This window comes from Sabethes cyaneus, chromosome 3, assembly GCF_943734655.1.
Source record: "Sabethes cyaneus chromosome 3, idSabCyanKW18_F2, whole genome shotgun sequence".
Lineage (NCBI taxonomy): Eukaryota > Metazoa > Arthropoda > Insecta > Diptera > Culicidae > Sabethes > Sabethes cyaneus.
In genome coordinates, this window is record NC_071355.1 from 23,840,856 (window position 1) to 23,864,909 (window position 24,054).

General features: G+C 38.6%; 1 protein-coding gene across 1 annotated transcript in view; it reads right to left on the reverse strand.

The window, feature by feature from the left end:
- LOC128744753 (zinc finger CCCH domain-containing protein 13) overlaps positions 1-24,054 on the reverse strand; it is a 273,853-nt gene that overhangs the window by 28,040 nt on the left and 221,759 nt on the right. The window contains exon 5 of the mRNA XM_053841966.1: positions 19,008-19,167. Within this exon, the coding sequence (XP_053697941.1) occupies positions 19,008-19,167 (160 nt within the window). The remainder of the gene's footprint in view (positions 1-19,007; positions 19,168-24,054) is intronic.

Genomic DNA, 24,054 nt, shown 5'->3' on the forward strand with positions numbered 1-24,054 from the left:
AAGCTACAAGATTCATTTACAAACAAGTTATAAACATTTAAATTCAAATCTGGTGAATCTACAGCGAGATGCAGCTTGCTTCTCCAACGCATACAACGGATTGGTAAACCAAATCAAATCACTTAGACGCTGAAACAGTGAACCGGCAACGGTAACAAATGGTTTGAATTTGAATCCGAGATTCACGATTTATGTACAACACAGGTTAATTTGTGGCAATACGATGTTTGTCGGGTCAGTTGGTCTATCTATCTATATGGGTCATTTCACGCCAAGTGACCGAGAAAAACTTCAAACGTGTAATCGACATTCACGGATTTAAACCAAATTTTGCCATTGATTGCCATTGAAGATTGTTCGTTTTCGGTCAGAAAGTAAAAATCCAAAATTTTGTACGGTTCAAATATTCCCTCGATTAATGAGAGTGCCTCCATTTTTAAGGAAAATACCCGATTTTGTCAAAACCTCTTTTTTTCTTTTACTTATATCTCCGCAAATATTAAGTTTAAAAAGACACTATTTTCACATTTTCAAAGGAAATCATCCAGGAAATTTGAAAAAGATATTATTTTTGAGCACCAGTGTTGCCAAACATTTTTAAACTCAGTTTAAAAACTAAATTTACATTTTTCTCTCAATGAAGACAATTTTATCTCAAAAATTTCAACTTAATCGTATTCCGCAGATATTTTTACATAAGAATCACTCATCGCCCCGAGGTATTCTTTGCCGATCCCGAGATACAGCGTTTTAAAGCAAACAATTCCCTATTTTTAATGTAAAACTAAGAGGAAAATAACTTTTTTCTAAGCAATAATTCTCTACGCAAAGTAAAAATACTTTGGCATATCGGAAAAGCATTTATACAGTATATAAAAAGGTTTTCCTTAACAGTGTTGCAAACTTTTCAGTTTCCCGCATGATTAGTTACATTATTTAAGGGAATATTAGTCTCCTAGCAACAATAAACAAGTAAGGTAAGAGCTCATGTCAATTACCGAGATGAAAAACGGTTTACAAGGCTATGATCAAACAACTAACGTATATTTTACGCCTTTTTGAAGTAACATTTCCTCATCTAGTGCTATAAATCAAACGAAAAACTGAAAAGCTGACAACACTGTTTAGAGCTATATATTGCTGTATATTGTACTAGCTGACCCGACAAACTTCGTATTGCCACAAATTAACCTGTGTTGTACATAAATCATGAATCTCGGATGATCTTTGTCACTTCTCGAGTTTTGCAAGCCCCCCAGTGGGCGGCGCTTCCGACGGCGGGTCACCAGCAACACTCGCGACCGGCTTGTCCTGAATGATCTAGTGTTACTATAGATAGTTTTTGTGGTCTTGTTATTGATTAATGTTTTATGGAAGAGTCTCGAATTTCTCGAGTTGAATTAGTTTTTGAGTTTCGCAAAAATTTCTGTTTTATTTGTATGAGAGTCCATATCCCCCTACCACAGGGGTGAGAGGTCTCTAACTATCATAAAATAAATTCAAGACTCAAAAATCTCCTACATGCTAAATTTGGTTCCATTTGCTTGATTAGTACTCAAATTATAAGGAAATTTGTATTTCATTTGTATGGGAGCCCACCCTCTTAAAAGGGAAAGGGGTCGTAATACACCACAGAAAAAAAATTCTGCCATCTAAAACTCTCACATGCCAAATTTGGTTCCATTTGCTTGATTAGTTCTAAAGTTATGAGCAAATTTGTATTTCGTTTGAATGGGAGCCCCCCCCCTCCTAAAAAGGTAAGAAGTCCTAATTCATCATGGGAAAAATGGTTGCCTCCAAAAACACCCACATGCCAAATATGGTTCCATTTGCTTGATTAGTTCTCGAGTTATGAGGAAATTTGTATTTCATTTGTGTAGAAGCCCCCCCTCTTGAAGTGTGGAAGGATCCTAATTCACCGTAGAAAATATTTTTGCCTCCAAAAACCTCCACACGCCAAATTTGGTTCTATTTGCTTGATTAGTTCTCGAGTTATGGGGAAATTTGTATTTCATTTGTATTGGAGCCCCCCCTCCTAATGTGGGAAGAGGTCCTAATTCATCACAGAAAAAATTCTTGCCTCCAAAAACACACACATGCCAAATTTGGTTCAATTCGCTTGATTAGTTCTCGAGTTATGAGGAAATTTGTATTTCATTTGTACAGGAGCCCCTCTTCTTAAAGTGGGGAGGGGTCCTAATTCACCATAGAAAATTTTCTTGCTCTCGAAAACCTTCACATGCCAAATTTGGTTGCATTTGCTTGATTAGTTCTCGAGTTATAAGGAAATTTGTATGGAAGTCCCCCCTCTTAAAGGGGAGAGGAGTTATAATTCCTCTTATAAAGAGGGGAGGGGTCTCAATTCACCATAGAATAAATTCTTGTCACCAAAAAAAACACCCACATGCCAAATGTTGTTCTATTTGCTTGATTAGTTCTCGAGTTAGGAGGAAATTTGTATTTCATTTGTACAGGAGCCCCCCCCCTCTTAGAGTGGGGAGGGGTCCTAATTCACCGTAGAAAATTTTCTTGCCCTCGAAAACCTTCACATGCCAAAGTTGGTTCCATTTGCTTGATTAGTTCTCGAGTTATGAGGAAATTTGTATTTCATTTGTATAGGAGCCCCCCCTCCTAAAGTGGGGAGAGGTTCTTATTCATCATAGAAAACATTCTTGCCTCCAAAAACACCTACATGCCAAATTTGGTTCCATTTGCTGGATTAGCTCTCGAGTTATAAGGAAATTTGTATTTCGTTTGTATGGGAGCCCCCCCCTCTTAAAGTGGGGAGGGGTCCCAATTCATCATAGAAAAAAATTTTGTCTTCAAAAACACACACATGCCAAATTTTGTTCCATTTGCTTGATTAGTTCTCGAGTTATGAGGAAATTGGTATTTCATTTGTACAGGAGCCCCCCCTCTTAAAGTGAGGAGGGGTCCTAATTCAACATAGAAAATTTTCTTGCCCTCGAAAACCTTCACATGCCAAATTTGGTTCCATTTGCTTGATTAGTTCTCGAGTTATGAGGAAATTTGTATGGAAACCCCCCCTCTTAAAGGGGAGAGGAGTTATAATTCCCCTTATAAAGAGGGGAGGGGTCTCAAATTACCCTAGAATAAATTCTTGTCACCGAAAACACCCACATGCCAAATTTGGTTCTATTTGCTTGATTAGTTCTCGAGTTATGCAGAAATTTGTGTTTCATTTGTATGGGAGCCCCCCCTCTTAGTGGGGGGAGGGGTCTCTAACCATCACTAAAACCTTTCCTGGCCCCAAAAACCTCTACATGCAAATTTTCACGCCGATTGGTTCAGTAGTTTTTGATTCTATAAGGAACACAGGACAGACAGACAGACAGACAGACAGACAGAAATCCTTCTTTATAGGTATAGATAAATGCTTTCCCGATATGGCAAAGTAGTTTTACATTGCGTAGAGAATCACTGCTTTAAAAAAATTATTTTGCTTATAGTTTTACATAAAAAATGGTGTATTGCTTGATTTAAAACGCTGTATCTCGGGATCGGCAAAAAATACCTCGGGGCGATGAGTGATTCTTATGCAAAAAAAAATCTGCGAAGCACGATGAAGTTAAAATTCTTGAGTTAAAATTGTCTTCATTGAGAGAAAAACGTAAATTTAGTTTTCAAATGAAGTTTAAAAATATTTGGCAGCACTGGTGCTTAAAAATACTATTTTTTTCGAATTACTTGGGTAATTTTCTTTAAAAATGTCAAAATAGTGTCTTTCTAAACCCAATACTTCCGGAAATAAAAGGTTTTGACAAGAAATGGTATTTTCCTTAAAAATGGAGGGAATGTCCGATCAGCACCAAATACTTCGCGTGGAATGACCCATATATATAAAAGTGAGCGTGAGTGTGTTTGTATGTTCCACCATAACTCTTATCAAACTTGGCAACATGTATGCCTTGATAGAAGGGAATCAGTACTAACAGTACAGGTTGACAAAGTGGGGGGCGGTTCATAACAGGGGGGAGGCCCTAACTCCGAAACGCCTGGACGCTTCTTCATCACACTTAGTACACATCGCCAAAAGGGGGCCCTAATAAGGGGCTAAGTAAAAGGGGATGCGTTTCTTTTGCATTTAAACCGATTGCAGTTGTGCAAATAACTTTGAGAAAAGAGGGGGACTACCACCGAAGGGGAATATATGGTAAAAAAGACCTTTGTTTAGTTTCCATTATGGTGATTTTCATAAAGCAAATCAATGCATAATTAGCTACGTGCCAGAAGAGGGAGCTGACTGGGAAAGAATCGACAAATAGGGGGATGGAGAACGTGAGTATGAATGTATGTTTCGCCATAGCTCCGGGACTTCTGGACTTTTCTTCATTAAACGTCTTTTGTCAAACACATGTATTTTGGCATAAAAGAATCAGCGCAGGGGGGATGATAAAAGAGGGAGATGGTCTCTTACCAGGGGAAAGAAAGGTTCAAATGGGTAAAGGGTGCGTTTCTTTTGCAATTGGAACGATAGCAGTTGTGCAAGTTGCTTGATTTCTGAAAGGGGGGATAGGGTGGCCATTAACAAAGGGAAGGTTCAAAAACGGTTTTTTGTCGATTACCGGCAAACAGACAAAGAGAGTAGACACATTAAAATGAAAAAAGGGTTTTGTTTTTTGCACTTTGAAAATTTTCGTTACAATAACCAGGCTTCAATCTCGGTTTTTTGCTCAGTAGATGCTCATTTGACTGCAGCACCTCAACTAATCAGAATTCGAAAAAGTAGTGTAAAGGGCAATTGTAGAGCTAATTATTTTCTATATTATTGTTGAAGATAGTCTAGTTTTATCTTTTGTATTTACGGTGTTATGCGATTGTTACCCCGTTGGTAGCCAAATGAGCGCTCTTTTTGCTACCAACGGGGTAGCAACCCCAGAGGGCCGTAAATACAAAAGGTAGATCTCTACTTTCTTCAACAAAAATGTAGATAATAATTAGCTCTACAATTGCCCTTCGCACCACTTTTTCGAATTCTGTTTCGTTGAGGCGCTATAGTCAAATGAGCATCTACTGAGCAAAAAACTGAAAGTGAAGCCTGTCTATAACATATGCACAAGTGACTGAGAGGCAAAGGGGCCCCGAGTAAGATCGGGTAATCAGCTAGTACTGAATAACTTTGGAGAGCAATTGAAAGCAATAAATAACTTGGATGCAAAGTTATTGAGCAGAAATGATTTTTAAGTGTACTTTTTAGGCGAATCATTATATCTTGCAATTAGTAAAAGATGTATAGTTACTACTTTCAGCAAAGTTGCTCATTTTACTGTGTTCTACAACTTTTCTGAAGAAAAAAATTTTTTTGGACGGATTCCAAAAAAACAAAAGTTTGTATCACTCGGATAGATGAATATAAGATCACCCAAATAGTTTCAAAAGATGTGCAGTATTTTATTAATAAACTTCTTTAAAGACAACATCGTTGAAAAATTACGATATTTTACGCAATAGCCAATGAACGGGTTTTCATAGATCTAGGAGGAGGAGAAAAATCAGGCAAAACGGACCGACTGTGAATTCATCACGGTACTAAATCGACGACATTCAACTCTCTTGATGTCTTTCGAATATAATGATGCTATTCGAGTTTATTCCATTGTCTTTGAATTAATTTTAATTGAAAGATGTGGCTTTTCGGTCTCGAGTTTCTTACGAAAACTTTATTTTACGTTCAGCTGACGTTTCGAAGAACTATGCCTTCATCTTCGGAGCAAAACGTTGATAATTGTTTTCTTAGTCAAGTGTTTAAACATGAAAGTGTTATTTTTGTTTAACCCTCTATAACTATAACCGTCTACGCACATCACAACCAGATCGATTATTCCAATATGAACTTTCTAATATATCTATTCTAATATCAGGACGAGGAGACTTTATCATTTTTTGATAAATTTTATCGTCACGGTCCTGACAAACAAAGGCACGTTTGCATGTGATTGCTTGATTAGTTAATTTTTGACAGTGCTTAATATTTGTGCTTATTCCAATAAACAAGATCTTTCTTTTCTTTTGGATCAATGCGTAGAAGATTTTTCGAACGATCGATAAAAAGTGTTGAACACCGAGCAGAAAATCGCTGAGCTATCAACGTTTAGGACTTAAGCACTTTTCGATATACACTGAAGTCGCTTTTTACGCGGTTTTTTTACGCGACTATTTTTACGCGGTTTTCGGAATTTACGCGGTTTTCGGAATTTACGCGGTTTTGATTTACGCGGGACGTATCCTTCGCGTAAAAAGCGACTTGAGTGTATACATTTTTGGAATGACATCCTACCTTGCCGTAAGATGTAGTCCTACACCAAAAAAGTGGAATAGTGGTTTGAAGAATGGATGGTGGACTGTAGAATTATGCTAGTGATGGGATAAATAGGTTAGAATGGGTGAGAAAGACAGAGAGAGCGTGAGCGAGAGAGAGGGTGAAAAAAAAGAGTAAGAAAGAAGGTTAAAAAGAGTAGAAGAGATAAAAGTGAGAAAACAAGAAAGAAACGGAGAAAGAGAGTGGAAAAGAAAAAAAGATATATACAGACGGAGAGAAATAGAGGAAGAGAGGAATTGAGATAAAGATAAAGAGGACAGTACAGAAAAAGAGATAAACATAATAATAAATATAATAATTTATTATTAAAAAAAATTGTGTGTTTTGGGTGTTTTTTATTCCGAGTAATAAATATCTGTTCGATAAGCTATGGCAGAGGAACCTTTAAAAGATTATTCGTGCTACTATCGAGCATCAAATCTTCAAACAGAGATTCTTCATATATTAGAAAGTTCATATTGGAATAATCGATCTGGTTGTGATGTGCGTAGACGGTTATAGTTATAGAGGGTTAAACAAAAATAACACTTTCATGTTTAAACACTTGACTAAGAAAACAATTATCAACGTTTTGCTCCGAAGATGAAGGCATAGTTCTTCGAAACGTCAGCTGAACGTAAAATAAAGTTTTCGTAAGAAACTCGAGACCGAAAAGCCACATCTTTCAATAAAAATTCAACGGTCTATTATAATTATTAATTTTAATCGCTTTAATTAGGTTTTACTATGTATTTAGGGATGAATTGGGCAAAATGGACTATTCTTGCATTTCGCTCAGTATGGAATGAATGGGATTTATTTCTTCTGATGTTTTGACTACGTTTGGAAGCTATTTGAGTTCTTTTCACTGGCGCCAAACAAGTTTTTATACTGTTGAATTAGCTTTTATCACGATTTTTGGGGATAATAAGGGCAAAATGGACCACTTCCCGAAGTCTCCGCAGGATGAAACCATCAGCAATCGATTTCCTACATTTTTTTACATAAGAACTTTTTTTTGCATGCATGTCCACAAGTCCGGAACTCTTTGACGTTATTTCATCAAACGTTACATACATGTTTCTTGGTTTAAGGTAACCGAAACAGGGGGGTTGATAGAAGGGGAGTAACCCAAATTAAGATTATGGACGATGTCTCTTGCATTAAATATGGAAATTTCCATTGCAATGTGAAGTGGCTGCCAGGCAAAGAGACCCCGAGTAGGATCGGGTATTCAGCTAGTAATCTATACCTATAAAAATGGATTTCTGTCTGTCGGTAGGTTCTTTCTAGAAACGAAAACTACTGAACCGATCGGCGTGAAAACTTGCATGTAGGGATTTTTGGGGACGGAGAAGGTTCTTATGATGGTAAGAGACCCCTCCCCCGCTAGGAGGGGGGGCTCCCATACAAATGAAACACATATTTCTGCATAACTAGAGAACAAATCAAGTAAATGGAACCAAATTTGGCATGTGGGGGATTTTGAAGTCTTGAATTTATTTTATGATGGTTAGAGACCTCTCATCCCTGTGGTAACTGTGGTAACGTAACTTAAAAACTAATCGAACTCGAGAAATTCGGGACCCTTCCATAAAACATTAGTCAATAACAAGACCATAAAAACTATCTATAGTAACACTAGATCATCTAGGGCGAGACGGCCGCGAGTGTTGCCGGCGACCCGCCGTCGGAAGCACCGTGCTCTTGGGGGGAGCAACCCCGCGCAGAGATCACCACTGTCTAGGTTAATTCGTTTTCCTAGGTCTACTGACCTCTATTACTTTCCTCCCGTTGGGTCCGAACCAGCGACAGCGAGTAAGGAGAGGATCACCCCTGCGAAATGGTACTTTCCATGAAAAAGTTTTCCGTGAAATGGTACATTCCGCGTAAGGTTTTTCACGAAATGTGGTATACAATCACGGCGAATATTGCTATTCACTTTCTGGCTAAGCAATGGGGGAGTTGTTTTCTACTTTACTGTGAGGAAAAATTGCGAATTTGTATATTAAATACTTTCACAGTTACGTAACTGCCAAAATGAATCATCTAATGTTGAACTCCTCAGAAACTTGCCAAACTCTAGATTGTGACAAAGATCATCCGAGATTCCTGATTCATGTAGGTACAACGCAGTTTAATTTGTGGCAATACGAAGTTTGTCAGGTCAGCTAGTAATACATAAATATTCATTCGAATTTACACGAAACTCCGTAATGAACCGTCATAAAAATAGTAGTTCGACAGAGTTGTTGTGTCGAAGCAAATGGAGACAAATCCAGCCGTTCTTTGTTTTCCCATTTGCCGCCAAACGGTGCTGAAAGATTTTCAGTTCACGGTATGATTGCCATTTGTTATTAAAAGAAGCTTTATTGGATTGTTGATTGAAGTAGAAGGAACAACATGACCGGAAACAGCTAACAGTTGTTGCGTCGAAGATTAAGATGGAATGCTAGTCAAGATGGACTGCGGCGGAGCAGTTATTCGTGGAGAAACAACATAAAATTAATTATGTAATTACTTCAATTAAATCTATCATTTGAAATGCGGTCTAACAAATTTAAAAGTTGAGTAATTTTTAATACAAAAATGTTGTAAGTCAGATTGAATTAATTTATTACAACACAATCCACAACAGACACATCGTCCACAGCAGCAGCAGCAGCACCCGTTCACTTCTTTCCAGACTAGCTAGCTTGAGCTAGCTCTAGCTGGTGCAAAGAAATGCCGCGCAAAATGCAAAATCTGCCACCAGAGGAAGACGGAGACAACCCATCACCATCGCCACGCCAGGTTCTATGGCATGGCATAAAGGCGATGGTAAATTTTAAAATGCATTTCGTTGCATTTTCGCTTTGAACTAGATGATTACCAACGTCGCACCAGTGCAGTGCGAACACAAAGTTTAAATTGGAGTTAATATTAAATTCGTTACTGTCTTACGACAGCGTTCGTTGAAGTTTCATTAGATTTCATCTGGCACGGTTTAAGAAAATGAGAAATCAAATTGTTTTTAATACATTTAAGCAGAGTTAGTAACAGTAGTGAGCAAATAGGAATTGAGCAAGTTCCAACATCACTGTACGGTAGTTTTGAGGTATTAAAAATATTTTGTAAGTTCAGACGTTCAAAATTCCTCCCCGGCAAGCAAACAGGCAAACTCAAAAACGATAGGTTTGTGATACTGCTTCAATCTGATACAGTGATTCAAGTGAAAATCGATGTTTCAAGCAGCTTTCCGGCTCCTCGAACCGATTCTTCTTCTTCCGTTAGCTCTCTCTCAAGTGGATTGCATATGTAGCTAAAAGCTTTCATTCGCCAGAACAGAAAATTTAAAACTTGCAAAGCCGAGATCACGCGTCATGCATAAAATGAAAACATATTTACATTCCATTTCATATTTTTGTTTTTTTTTGTGTGTTCTGTTTCAATGCTCGTATATGTTGAGAGATAATTCCGACAGAGAGTGCAGCAGTACGTGGTTGAAGGCTTAACAGGGTAGTAAAGCATTTATTTTGGTAGCACAGACGTACGATACGTATTTACGGCAAGAAGCCCCCTGGGGAATAATTTCCAGAACTCTGATTCGACTTAATAAAATTGATGAAGATATTTGCAGTGCTAAAAGCCTACATTGCTCGTTGAATATTAACTAAGTTGGAATACTTCAATCACTGCATTCAGAAATTTAATTTGGAGGAAAAAACTAGAAACTAGCTTTAGTGCTCTCCAGTTATACCACGGCTTATGTACGTCTGATCTAATCTAATGAATCTGACTTTACCTCCAAAGGGTTTTCCGACTGATTATTTGTAGTTAGGAAATAATTTCTTAAATTTGAAGTTAGTTTCTCACGAAATATCTTCTGCTGTAAAAGTGGTCAATCAAGTGAAAATTGATCCATGAGTGCAGATTCGTTTTCATTCAACATGCAATTAAACAATGTGAAATAGGAACATGAATTCGCTTAGAGTTTTTCAATTCAATCTATGATCTAATTTAACCACTGGGTGAATGCACGAGAAGATCATAGGGACATCCGTAAATATACCAATGAGTGAAAATTTTCAATACATCGCGCATTTTTTTTTTGCCATCCAACCACTTCGATTAGAAAAACAAAATCACCAACTTATGACTGAAATTGAGTCGTTTGCCAGCCGGCTGAAAAGAGATCAACGAATAAAACAATAATTCAGGCAGGCCACTGAACGGGCGGAAATTAAAGATCCCCCCGATTTATAGCTCTCTGGTTGGCTACTGGGTTTAACAAAACAGTCATAAAAATGGTCAATGACAGACAATTGTGCTAATTTACAGTGCACACACAGCTTATTTCATTCAAATTTAAGTAGCAATAAACTTGAATAACCTCTCCTTGCCTTTAGATAATTATAAATAATCAATGTTTAATAGTAAAACAATTGCTATTCCATTATTATCTATTATTATAAATAATTGTTCTATACTTAATTCATACTTAATAATATCTTTGAACCACGGTAAAAAGTATGTAAGGTAACCCTATGGGTTGTACGAAAGGGTGACGTAGGACTATATCAGATCGTTAGATCAAAGACTAATGTAAACTACATTTCTGGCATATGTATGTTTATAAGAATCTATGAGTGCCATTGTTTAAGTCAATCCCAAATTCAATCCTTTATTGAATGCAATGTTCGCTTTGAACATACGTGGACGGGGGTTCGTAAGCGCCTGCCTGAGATTTCTTTTAAAAATCAGTTGTGTGCATCATAAAGGTTGAAATCATAATGAATGTCCAGCCCACAGATTATTGCATTGAATATGATTATGCGTAGCTTACCAAGTTTCAACAATCTTAATTTAACTCACTTGTGGCCTTTAAAAGGGGCCATTGGTAACAAATGACATTACAGCCAAAGCACGTTCATCGCAAATATGATGTGCCATTCGAATGTCCTTCTCTGAATGGCAATAGGCACGTAAGTTAGCGGAGTCGATTCACTGTCTTTTGCTCCGAGAAGGTTTTACTAGTTTACTTTCACAGCATACCGCTCGTTACGATGATTGATCGAAAAGTTGCGCTTGATCAAGTTTCTTGGAAGTCTATTAAGTGTATTCAGAGCGCTTACAGTTGTTTGTAACCAATGTCCACAATAAAACGCAAATTGCTACTTCTGTAGAGGATGGTTAAAGTTTTTCTATTGAAAGTGACTTTAACTGTCGTTCTTGACATTTACGGGGTTGGGATTTGAACCCGAGCCCTCAGCGTAAGAGACGTGAATGCTAACCACTACACTCCGGGATTGGCACCTAAAGTTGGATTTCTCCATATTTAAATTACATTGTGGGTATGAAATGGAGAGAGTTACCTGGAAGGAGCGTCAAACATAGCTCTGGCTCTCTCAAGCTCTCACCTAGCGCCTCCACGCAGATCTAAGTCAAATGATGACGGTCGATGACCTTACCCGGAAATGTTTCATGTACTTACTGAAGCAGCCAAGCTAGGAGGTGCGAACTAGAGCGTCTGTTCTCCAGGTGAGGGGCGGCTTACACAGCGTCTGTCTCGAAACGGGTGGCTGAATATGAAATGCTGTATCCCGCAAGCTATACCTAAGATGGCAGACCCATCAGCGGGATGTAGGTATCGCGACCCCGGTGAGTTAGTATACCGAAAACTCAATTACCACGAATAACGAAGAAAGAAATTCAGGGCGGAACAATCGGTATAGGACACGGCAAGGAAACGATTAAGGAATAATGATTGAAAACTTGCTACCTGTAATGTCCGAACTCTCCATGAACCGGTACGGGCTGTCTTGCCTGCTCGAGGGTTGCATCAACTCGGAGTGAAGATCACTGCTATTCAGGAAATTCGGTGGCCGAATTCCGGAGAATGGGAGGTCCGTGCAGTAGACCCTATTGCAGGCACTTCTTTCAAGTACCACATCTACTACAGTGGCGGCAAAAAAGCAGAACATGGAGTCGGTTTCGTAGTGTTGGGAAAACAAAAGCAACGAGTTATCCGGTGAAGGCCCGTAGATGACCCTATATTAGGGCTGTCGGTATTAGGCACTTTTAGTGAAAACCGGTATTTCGGTAATGGTGTAAAAAATACCGGTAGTACCGGTAAAATACCGGTATTGGCAAATTATTCGGAATTAATAAAAAAAAGTCAATGTAAATGTTTTCATTTTTCAAATATTAGATTAATTTTTATTGCTAACCAAAGTTTAATTTAAGTAGGTACATTCGCGTGCCCAGACCCAAACAGAAGGTGGGTCGCCGATCTTTCAAAAGCATGCTTTGGCCGACCAAATAGGTTAAAAATTTTGGACTTTCGACTCCGGTTATGAGATTTTTTTACATTAAATTGTACAGGAAAGGCGGAAATGTAAGCCAGCCTCGGTCCACTATGGGATGGGGGTTGAAATTTAATTTGCAGCTAAGCTAAAAATTGGACTGGACATTAGATTAGGACAATAATTTGAATTCGGACTTCAACTTGGACTTAACGTTTCATTTGAAATTGGGCTTAAAACTGAACTGGGAATGGGACTTGCAATTGGACGTAAAATAGGATTTGAAATGGAAATTCACATATGAAATTGAAATTGTGGTTGGACATGAAAGCGGACTTGAATTTGGATTGAAAATCTCACATGAAAATGCACTTAAATTTGGTCGTCTAATCGCATTTGGCAGACTGGATCTACTTTTACGCAATTATTTTACTTATTGCAAAATTAGCGGCTATTGAAATGATAGCTCCATACTTTCGGATTACTCATTGAGGAATTATTTTATTCTATAATAAATTTTAGCGAACCTCAACCTGGACATGCCAGTGAGCAGGAATAATACGCTTAGCCAGAATGGATTTTGTTTTCAACGCTTCCAACAATTACAAAAACTTCCGCTTCCACCGAAGTCTGACGAAAGGCTCCAAACGCATCAGGATTTCTTTTCATTTCTTCAAATTGTAGTAAGGAAACTTGCTTTTAACTATTTTCAACAATCCTGGTATTTGAGCTTCCAGCATAATGAATGCGGCGGTATAACTCGAAATATTTGAAAAATATTCTAAAGTCTTTCCTAGCAGATCCTTTAATGGCAAGAATGCTCAAAATGCGCAAAGATCCCTGATATTATTTCCTAGATTCGTTATTTATTTATTTATTTATTTATTTATTTATTTATTTATTTATTTATTTATTTATTTATTTATTTATTTATTTATTTATTTATTTATTTATTTATTTATTTATTTATTTATTTATTTAGAGAGCGTCGAATAATATTATGGCTCATACAATGAAACATTGTTATAATAAAGATGCTCTACTGTGACTCAAACGGGTACAAGAGCTTTGATTATTTGACCCACAGTTTCACCCTCACCATTACTAGTAGTCGAAGAATCTCTTCAGCATTAACACTAAATTGTTTTTCTATAAGTTTTACAATCTTTTATCAAAGCTAGTTATCCTTCGATACCGGAGCGGACATATTTTCGAAGCAAAATTTTAATGTGTTTAAAAATATACGACATTAGAAAATACCGGAAATACCGGTTTTTCAACAAAACCGGTATTTCAGTATTCAAAAATTGGTCGGTATTACCGGTTTCGGTACTATCGGTACTACCGGTAAGACATCCCTACTGTATATGCGTGTTGAGGATTAAGGGCAAATTCTTCAACTACAGCCTAATCATCTTATACGCACCGACAAATGATAAATCCGATGATGCTAAGGATGAATTTTACGACAGGCTTAAGAGGACTATCTCTGCATATTAGCGTTGGTAAGAGGAAATGCTTATCAACTTAGGGACTGTATTGACTCGTTCATAATGCCTGATTTTTATTTGCAGGTATAATAAATTCAAGTCTGTCACGTGGTTCAGTAACTCTTGCATGTGCATATTATATTTCGATATAAGTTGAATTACGGCTTATGACCAATTTATAAAAAAGGTATATTTTATATCTTAATTTTCGTAATTATGACTTTACATGAAAATTTTAGAATGTCTCATATAATTGGTTATTACATGCGAGCGTATGGCAATTTAGCATCGTTCGTTTTCGTGCCTCGCTCGTTGCATTTTTCCGACAGCGGTAGTTTTTGAAGATCATTAAATTGACTTGGGCACACTTAATTATGACGTGTTTACAAACCAGAACGCATATTGAAGCGTTTTAAACGACGCATTAGATACGTGAAATCGTTACTTAGGAATATCGCGCGCGTGACTACCATTATATGATAATCGAATAGAAAAACTTGACAGCTTTTGAACAACTCCCTGATAAAGTAGTCAGGGTTTTTAAGTATTTTTTATGATCGAAGGATGCCAAAAAGTAACTCGCGGAACCATAGTTTTCGATGTAATTGCCAAATTGATACGTTTGACTCAGGACGGCGTTCGGGCATGGTAACACATATCTATCGGTATCTAATAACTGCTCGCGCTGTTTCGGACAAATCGAATAGGTTAATAGCACATAAGCTTCGGTATCGGTGAACTGATAACTCAAAGTTTTTTTATATCAATATTTCAGATTTCTTAAAATCGAAAAGCATAATGGAATCACTCCAAATATTAAAAAAAAACAAAATAGAAAGCATCGTAAAGTTTAAACATAATTATGATCCAGTAACACAATTATAACACAAAAAGATCATAAAAAAGAATAAATAATAGTACCTACATGACAGAAAACGGGTTGTATGGACCAGAGCACTCACATTGAAAATATTTATATTAAATAATAACTATAACCCAAAGACAATAAATAAGTGCAATGACAGAAGTAATTAAAGAAAATCACTTAAAAATCATATCTTTAAAGTACACAAAAACAATAACATCAATGAACGGGAGGGTCCTTCAGGGTACTTGTTTGAAGCAGTGTGCTTAGGGAGAGTGAAGTGGTCAACTTCCTAAGGTTAACCTTGGCCCGGCTAACAACACATTGTGGATAATGAGCGGGCCCTTTCTCCCCACCTATTGAGGCCATTCTGTATTGGGAGGGCTTACTCAACGATTGACTCATGTGATCTAGTTTCTGGAAGGAGATTCTTAAATACCCCTGGTACGAGCAAGTGATGTTGCTTGCCGACCGATTCCTTTTGGCCCTTCATACAGGAGCTGGTAAACGTGACCAATCGTTATGTTTGTACGATTCCCCTTGTCAAGAAAGGCCCATTGCTATGAACAGTTGTTCTGCTAAGATAGGTGGTAGTTCTCATACATACCATACATACAGGCTTAAGAGGACCTATGGAGAGTGCCCAAAACACGACGTGAAAATCATCATGGGAGATGCCAATGTGCAGATCGGGAGGGAGGAATTCTTCCGTCCAGTCATTGGAAGACATAGCCTTCATCTGTCGACCAATTATAACGGTCTGAGGCTCATAAATTTTGCCGCGGCCAGAGGAATGGCCTTCTGTAGCACCTACTTTCCACGTTTTAATATTCGAAAACACGCCTGGAGGCATCCAAATGGAGACTCTAGCTCTCAGATCGATCATATCGATCATATTTCGGGGACCAAATATCGACTCTGACCACTATCTCGTAGTGAGCAAGATTCGCGCAAGGCTGTCGAACACGGCGAAAGCTCGCACTGAGAGGACGCTGCGTTTCTACATCGAGCGGTTAACGGCAGATGGCGTAGCAATGGAGTACGCCAGGAAGCTTGACCAACAAATCGCAGAACAGCAGGTAGAAGGAGAAGATATAAATGGGCTGTGTAGGAACATCCATGGTGCCATCGAAACAGCTGCGAGAGAGGTGGTAGACACGACGCGTGGAAGGCAGCGTAACAGCTGGTTTGATGCCGAATGCCAGAGAGTGACAGATGAAAAGAACCAGGCCAGGAGTCGCATGCTCACTGCGGCAACGCGTCGAAACAGAGAGAGGTACAGAGTGATTAGAGCTGCGGAAAAAAGAATCCATTGTCTACAGAAACGCGAGTACGAGGAGCACGTGCTCGCCGGCGCAGAGAAGCGATACGCCAGCAACGACACACGGAGTTTCTATAAAGCGGTGAGATGCAGGAATGTTTCCATGCCTGTGATGTGCAATGATTGTACTGGCAACCTGCTTATGGACAAAACGGCGGTAGCAGCCAGGTGGAAGGAGCACTTCCAGACACTGATGAATGGAGAGGTAAATGCGGAGATCAGCAGGGACAGCATAGGAATTGTAAGCGATGGTCAAGCTGTGGAGCCACCAACACAGGAGGAGGTTAAAAAGGCAATCAGTGAGCTGAAAAACGGTAAGGCTGCTGGGAAAGACGGTATCCCGACTGAACTTCTAAAAGCGGGGAGTGAGCGGCTGTACGAAGTAATCCACCGGATCATTGTCAGGATCTGGGAGGAAGAACAAATGCCAGAGGAGTGGTTAGATGGCCTCATTTGCCCAATTTTCAAAAAGGGACGAAGGGAGTCCTTCGTCGGCGAGTACCAAGCTGATTTTCGTGAGGGTCGCTCCACGACGGATCAGATGTTTACCCTGCGTCAATTGCTAGACAAGTTCCGGGAGTACAACTTGCAGACACTCCATCTGTTTGTGGATTTTAAAGCGGCGTACGATTCAATCAAATGAAATAAGCTGTGGCATATAATGCTAGAACATGGTTTTCCGAGGAAACTAGTTACGCTGATTCGTGCGACGCTGGACGGATCCAAATCATGCGTTAGAATAGCGGGTGAGACCTCAGCTGCTTTCGTGACGTTGGATGGACTAAAGCAAGGGGATGCACTCTCTAACCTGCTATTCAACATTGCCTTGGAAGGTGCATTACGAAGGGCAAACGTGGAAAGGAATGGAATTATCATCACGAAATCTCGCATGCTTCTTGGTTTTGCGGATGACGTCGATATCATCGGAATCAACCGTAAAACTATTTTCAGCAGAGAACCAGGAAGAGGCCGTAGACTCCGAGGCAGACCCCGCACCCGGTGGGTGTGTGCTGTTGAGGACGATGCACGTTCAGCTGGTGTTCGTGGGGATTGGAGAACGGCAGCCCAGGACCGACGGTACTGGAGGAGCATAATTCGTTCGGCGCAGGATCGGTAACAGACCGTTGCCACTAAAGTAAATATCAGTAAACGCTTATTTTAACTTTTCACGCCAACGATTTGATCTCGATTTGGATCTGTTTCAGGGTTACGGGATAATGATGTTATAATTAATAATAATTGAGCCACTGAAAGAGGTCCAAGCCGGGTTCGAAACGTTGGCATGAAAAGGAAAAACATGTCTGCTAAAATAAAGTTCACTGAACGGCCGAAAACCCATTCGCTTGCAATATTTATAAATTTGTGTCAAATATTGCGGAATTTACAGAACGTATAAATCGCGTAAGAAGCGACTAAATAGAAATTTTTATTTTTGCCAAGTGATTATTATCACAATTATTTTATTTATTATGTAGGGTTTAGAAACTTTCTGCAGAGTAACTCCTACCTTAAAGTATTTTACATTAAACCTGTTTGAGAATTCTAATAAACGATAGATATTTTTACAGTGAATGGAAATTCTAACAAAATCGAAATCAAGGCAACTGTAGTGAATAGTACCTATATTATTTTAAATGATATAAAATTAGTCTGAGTGCATTTTTCATAATCGACATTCAAAAATTTTTACAATATAGTTTAACAGATCACCAAATTAGTCTGAATAAACCAAATATATTGCCAGCGGAATAAAAACTTATTACATTGTTCCGCAACGTATACCTTAAAACTGTTCTCATGGAAGAACTGCTTTCTACATCCGCAATTGAAGGGGAAACAGCCATTTAAAACACTTCGTGTGCAGAGATAACCCTAAATTAATGCTACAGAGTTACGTATCAAAATGGCACACTCAAAACTTACGGAAAAAGGGACTGTTCTGATGATTCCTTTGTGTGTCTATTATTATTGAGTAGGGGGCAATGTTGAGACTTTAATAGCCAAAATGTCTATGTTCATTTATCCCCATAAGATTGTAATCCTAAATTAATCTATAAATGAACTGTTATTATCCAATTTAAATAAAATACCCATTGTATAGGCAGTAAAACAAAACTGGAAATTTCGATTGAAAAGTTAAAGGCTTCCAATTTCAATCGTTGGGACACATCCAGACGTGGTGGTCACAGCACTAACGAAACAAATGAACTCGTTCGTGTCACCAAGGGATTCCTTTTAGGATCCTTTTTCATTCCGAGTAAATTATTGCACTACCACCTATAGGTAGGTATATGTAGTTTAAATGGTGATTGAAAGCCATCGTTGTTGCGATGGTGGTTCCGGCTATGAGCAACAAGGGAGCTCCCCAAACAACCAGAAAAAACTTTTAGCCCCCAAGGGCGCTGTATAGCTTTATCGTTGGTTAGTTGGTGGTTGAGTTTAACATAGGAAGAAAAAACGAGCAACAAAATTATTGCAGCAAAATCACGCTCCTGACAGCCAGCAGGAGTGCTTCGTTTCACACTGTTTGAGAGCAGCGGGCGCTATGGGAAGCTGGGAGCCGTTCCGTTCCATTGCGTCTTTACAAAGGGTAAGAAAAGTGTCGATTTAGTTGACTAGTTTACGACCTTCATCGAAGGGAGGTAATTTAAATTTAGTGTGGCTTTTAACCGGCACACGCCGGTTAAATAGCGTAGCATTCTCAAACCTTAACCGGCATGGCACTTACCGATATCGATGGTTCCTCCTTGCTGAGCGTTGACTGCGATTTTGGCCAGAGCTTCGTTGAACAGAACGGACGCGGCGGATGCTCCATGGAGGGCTTTCAGGTAGGCCTTGCCGGCGCTGATCAGCTGCCGCGCACCGGGGTTGAACTTGTCCAGGATGTTCTGCGGGGTGGGAACGGAAAACAAACCAGTCGAAGTGTGAGACTTTAGTGCATGAGCAAGTATAATGGTTTATTTTAGCATGGTATATTAATTCAAGAACGCTTCACAAGGTTTATCATTATGCAAACACGGGGCAGAGGCACATCAAAAGCAGCTGTTCGAGGTTCGGCGAGCTTACGATCGGGTAACAATCATTATGGTAATAATTCGCTGCATGTTGTATGTTGCTGGAAATGGTCCCCTGTGCACTCGTTTGTTCCATGGTCGGGTTCAACTATTTTCTCTTTAAATGTGAAAACTCTCATATTATTTCAATCATTTTTGCTTTGAAATGCGATGGACAAACGAAGAACACCTACGACGATATGTTAAGTAGTAATGAGAGTGATGATTTAGCATGAATCATGCATAAGTGAAGAGAGAGAGAAACGGCAGATTCGCGAGTATCATTATCATCGTAATCACCATCCCCGCGGTGGCTGCATATCGCGAAGATGCGGTAGCACCGTTTGATTGAATCAACAGGTGAACCGGTGTTTATGGAATTTGTTAATAATTGATTTTATATAAACAGGGTTTATGATCGGGCCACTGATATATTTGCATTCATAAGCAGAAATGCTATTTCCATCCGATCGAAACGGGTTATTCAGAAAGGCATCTGAAATATGTGATGAACTTTCCGTATAAGTATCTTGCAATATTGATAATAAATATTTTAATTACCAATAAATCGCGATAAAACGTTGTAATATAACAGCTTGAATTAAGTGTCTACATGCTGTTAATTTATGGTTCGTTTTTCAGAATGGTCGACAATATAGACACATGCCCATCGTAACGTCGATTTAATCTATCGTAGCCCATAAAAATAATCCTCAGCCTGTGAGTGAGCACACCCGGCTATTCATTGACTGGCCAAGTGCAGTGATCCGTGCAAAAAGGTGTGCAATAAAAAATATACTCTAAGCTACCGGAAGGGCCATCCCTTCATCATCTGGCCATCGGCGAGCGAGCGAGGTGAATAAATCCAACCTAAATCCTCGACTCAAAAAAAAAAATACCCAGGTTGCACCTGGGGCGGTGCTTTAGTGTTATATAAAAATAAAGTTTTACAATTATTCAACCCGTTCGTCGGATGGAAGTTTGTCAATCACACAAGCTTGACGGCGGACGCCAATGGCAGTCTCAGTTCAGCTTTCTGTCGAACGTAAACCGATTGCATAACAGTCAGTAACTAAATTCTCGTTGATTCCAGGTGTATGGCGATAGAACTTTTCCATTTTTTCCTGTGTAACCGAACACTGTGCAACGATGTCATCGATGTCAACGACGATAGTGGTGCTACAAAATGTAAAGGTACAAAAGAGCAAAGTACGTAAATAGATTTTCACCTCAAATAATCCTGTTACACCGTCGTCGCCGTCGACGTCGTCGCTGTCGTTATCATCGCCGTCGTCGTCGTTGGCTGGGAATAAATGTAGCCACACTTCAACAAACTAAAGCTAGGGAAGGAAGAAGCCACCACAATGCTCTATCCAGCCGGGTGATTGCATTCGTATGGTTTCCCAAGGAGTGCATCCAGTGCCAGGCCCATTCTTCCGCAGTGAATCACGAATAACTAGGACCAGCCGGCGGCGGCGGTTTCGGTGAAGAAGTGATTTTTGTCTGCCTGAGAGGTACCTACACTTGTTACTTACATGCTGCAGCTCAGCATTGTTGTACATACAATGCCCGGAATCAAAAAAAAGTTATAATGTTGTAAGCAACTGTATCTTTAACAGGATTTTGACGAGTTTCTGCTTCCTTTGTCCGAACTTATGGGATGGATTCCTATGTACATTGTATGCATGACTGCTGTGATATAATAAGTGGTTTATTTATAACTATTATTTTTAGATTTTTTTAACACTAGGATTAGATTGTTTAAAATAAAATAAACAATTATTCAATGATAATATGACTTCCTAGCACAATCCTGTCTTTTTAATTATAATGGTGCCTGCCATACTAAAGAAATCTCAATTACCCAAAGACACATTCCCCCACCTTAGTGCAAGTAAGTTTCTTGAAGTTGAAAAATTCAGAGCACAAAATATGAAACAACATTGTAATAAAACTGAGATGAATTTCTAGCCCACTCTTTGAATTACAAAAACATTACTAGGCTAAAAATCAGAAAGGTCGTATTCCAGACACAACCGCGTAGCTGGCGCAGAACTACGTTAGGCGGATTTTTGCGAAGAGATACCTTGAATATTAAAGAAAACTTTTCGCACCATATTGACCTATGTATGACGTAAAACGGCGTTAATTAAATAATTGTATTGTAATTTTGTGATGCCAAAACAAATATTTTTATCTGTGCCAAAATCGGAGTACAGCCTGAACTCGTCAATTGGGTCGCGACTGCACTCCAGCTGATTCGCTAACAGAACACCATACGAACCGTTGTTTTTGAAGAAATGGCACTTTCCCAGCTAGCATTTTCATATGTATAAAAAAGGTAAAAATCAGCATTACGTCCAGATATACATGCTAAATAAATCGTATTTCATGTGCAAAATTGGCACATCCGTACTATTTTGGAGGCGATATACGTGATTACGAATAATTTTGAGCGTTACGACTATATATGTATTTATACACGATAAGATCCGATTAAGCGCGAGTCGCACCGTACTAATCTACGATTTTGTGCTGAAAATCGTATGTATGTCAGTCATTATCATTATATACGACAGAAAATCAACTTGATCCCACTTTATCCAGCTTTAGTTACGATTTCGAGTTTGTTAGGAGATATTTACGATAGTTTTCGTACATTGATATACGAGTTGGTGCTAGCTGGGTTTCTAGTGGTAGTAAAATCAAAATTTCTCACTTATCTATGTTTACCTACCTGGAAAACAATCACTAATCATATTTTATTTGTGGTACAGTTACTTTGGTATACTTAATTTTCATGACTTCTGCCTAATTTTTCCTATACCTCTCCATAGCATCTTACTACCATTCATCGGAGAGCCGAAAAAGTGATTCGATACCGTACGAGAACCAGAAGCTGCATATGTTTGCGACATTTCAATTCGAAAAAATTAAATTTCGCAACATGAACGCAATAGATAAAAACAATGTTTACCAACCATTTATTGGTTCAGGTATCAAACGTTATATTGCGATTAGCGATAAACACAAAATAAACTGCGATACATGAGGGAGTAATGTTGTTGCGTTGAGTAAATTTATTGTCGCGCAAAATTAAGCTTTTTTTATAAATGTACAATATGCGTTACAAAATAACGACATCTGTTGTATTCAACGGGAAAACGTTGATAGTTTCAAGCATACTCTCACGCATGGCGCATGATGAAACATTATCGCTCCTCACCCAAGCAGAATTTGAAAAAGTGGTGAATGGGGCATTTGTAGAGCTAGTAATTATCTATAATATTGCTGAAGAAAGTGAAGTTTTATCTTTAGTATTTACGGCGCTGTAGGGCAGCAATGCCGTTGGTAGCAAAAAGAGCGCTCTTTTTGCTACCAGGAGGGTAGCAGCCTTATAGCGCCATAAACACAAAATGCACAGTAATGCTTACTTCAGCAATATTGTAGATAGTAACAAATTCTACAAACGCCCCATACATCACTTTTTCAAATTTTGCTTAACTGAGGAGCAGTAATCAAAAGAGCAAAATCAAAGCGAAAAGTGTATGCCAAGCCTGCTGACAGTTGTTAGAAATTTCTAAGCTCAAAGTTCAATAGAATTTTAACATTCAAGTTGGAGCATGGCCGAACCAACGAATTTACAACTTAACGAACCGTCTAATTAACGAACGCTAAATTAGCGAATCATTGCTGTAAATCTCCCTCACGCACCCAACTATTAACAAAATTCTTGGTAAAAAATTAAATCTTCAAAATAATATGCTATTGGCATTAATAACAGCCATTTCTTGATCGGACTTCACCAAAACTCAAATACAGTAGACTCTCGGAAAAGTTAATCGATTGGGGAATGGGTCGATTAACTTTTCCGAACTCTTAACTTTTCTGAGTAGTCCTAGAAGTCATTGAAAATGATAAATACAAAAGCGAAAAATACATTAGCGGATATAGGAAATACATTTTTATGCATCTGGAAGTTGTAATGGAAAGAAATATGTAGCAAGATCTTTATGAAATAATACTTAGTTCGTTTCAATAAGTTTAAAATAGTAGGTTATACGAGCTTGCTTTTGTTTTTTCGTAGTCTACGATTACGTTTTGATAATATTCGTGCTTATTTTTTGTTCTCTGCTGCTCCTTCTTTTGCATTTAAAAATCAATCTGAGTTTACGTTTTCCAGTATGTTACCGAAAATCATGAGGTAACTATGTGTCCGTATTGAAGTATTGTTGCAACTGTCAGGTACATGAGTTTAATTTAATCCAAGTTATGATGCGACTCAGCATGAAACTGTGGAAAGGCGATAATTAACCGAAAAATGAGAAATAAATATAGAAGGCAAACACACGCGTGTGAACGATCGTTTGAAAACCCAATAAATTCAAACTCTCAGAAATGTTAAGACAAAAATTAACTTTTTAGAGTGTTGCCTGAGAGCTAATATTCGCTTAACTTTTCTGAATAATTAACTTTTCCGAGAGTCCACTGTACTACTATATTTAGTGTACGTTTGTCCGCACTGACAATTTTCAAAAAAGCAAGCTTGCCGTGCAGACGCCATTTAATTCCATTATTTGCCATCTGAACATATTCACTCTTGTCTGCTCTTTCATTCCGCGGTTGCAACCGTCAAGGCACGAAAATTGATTTACATTAGCCAGTCCACGATTGCATATGTCGTCGGTTTGCAGCATTATGTAGCCAGCAAAAAGCCAAACG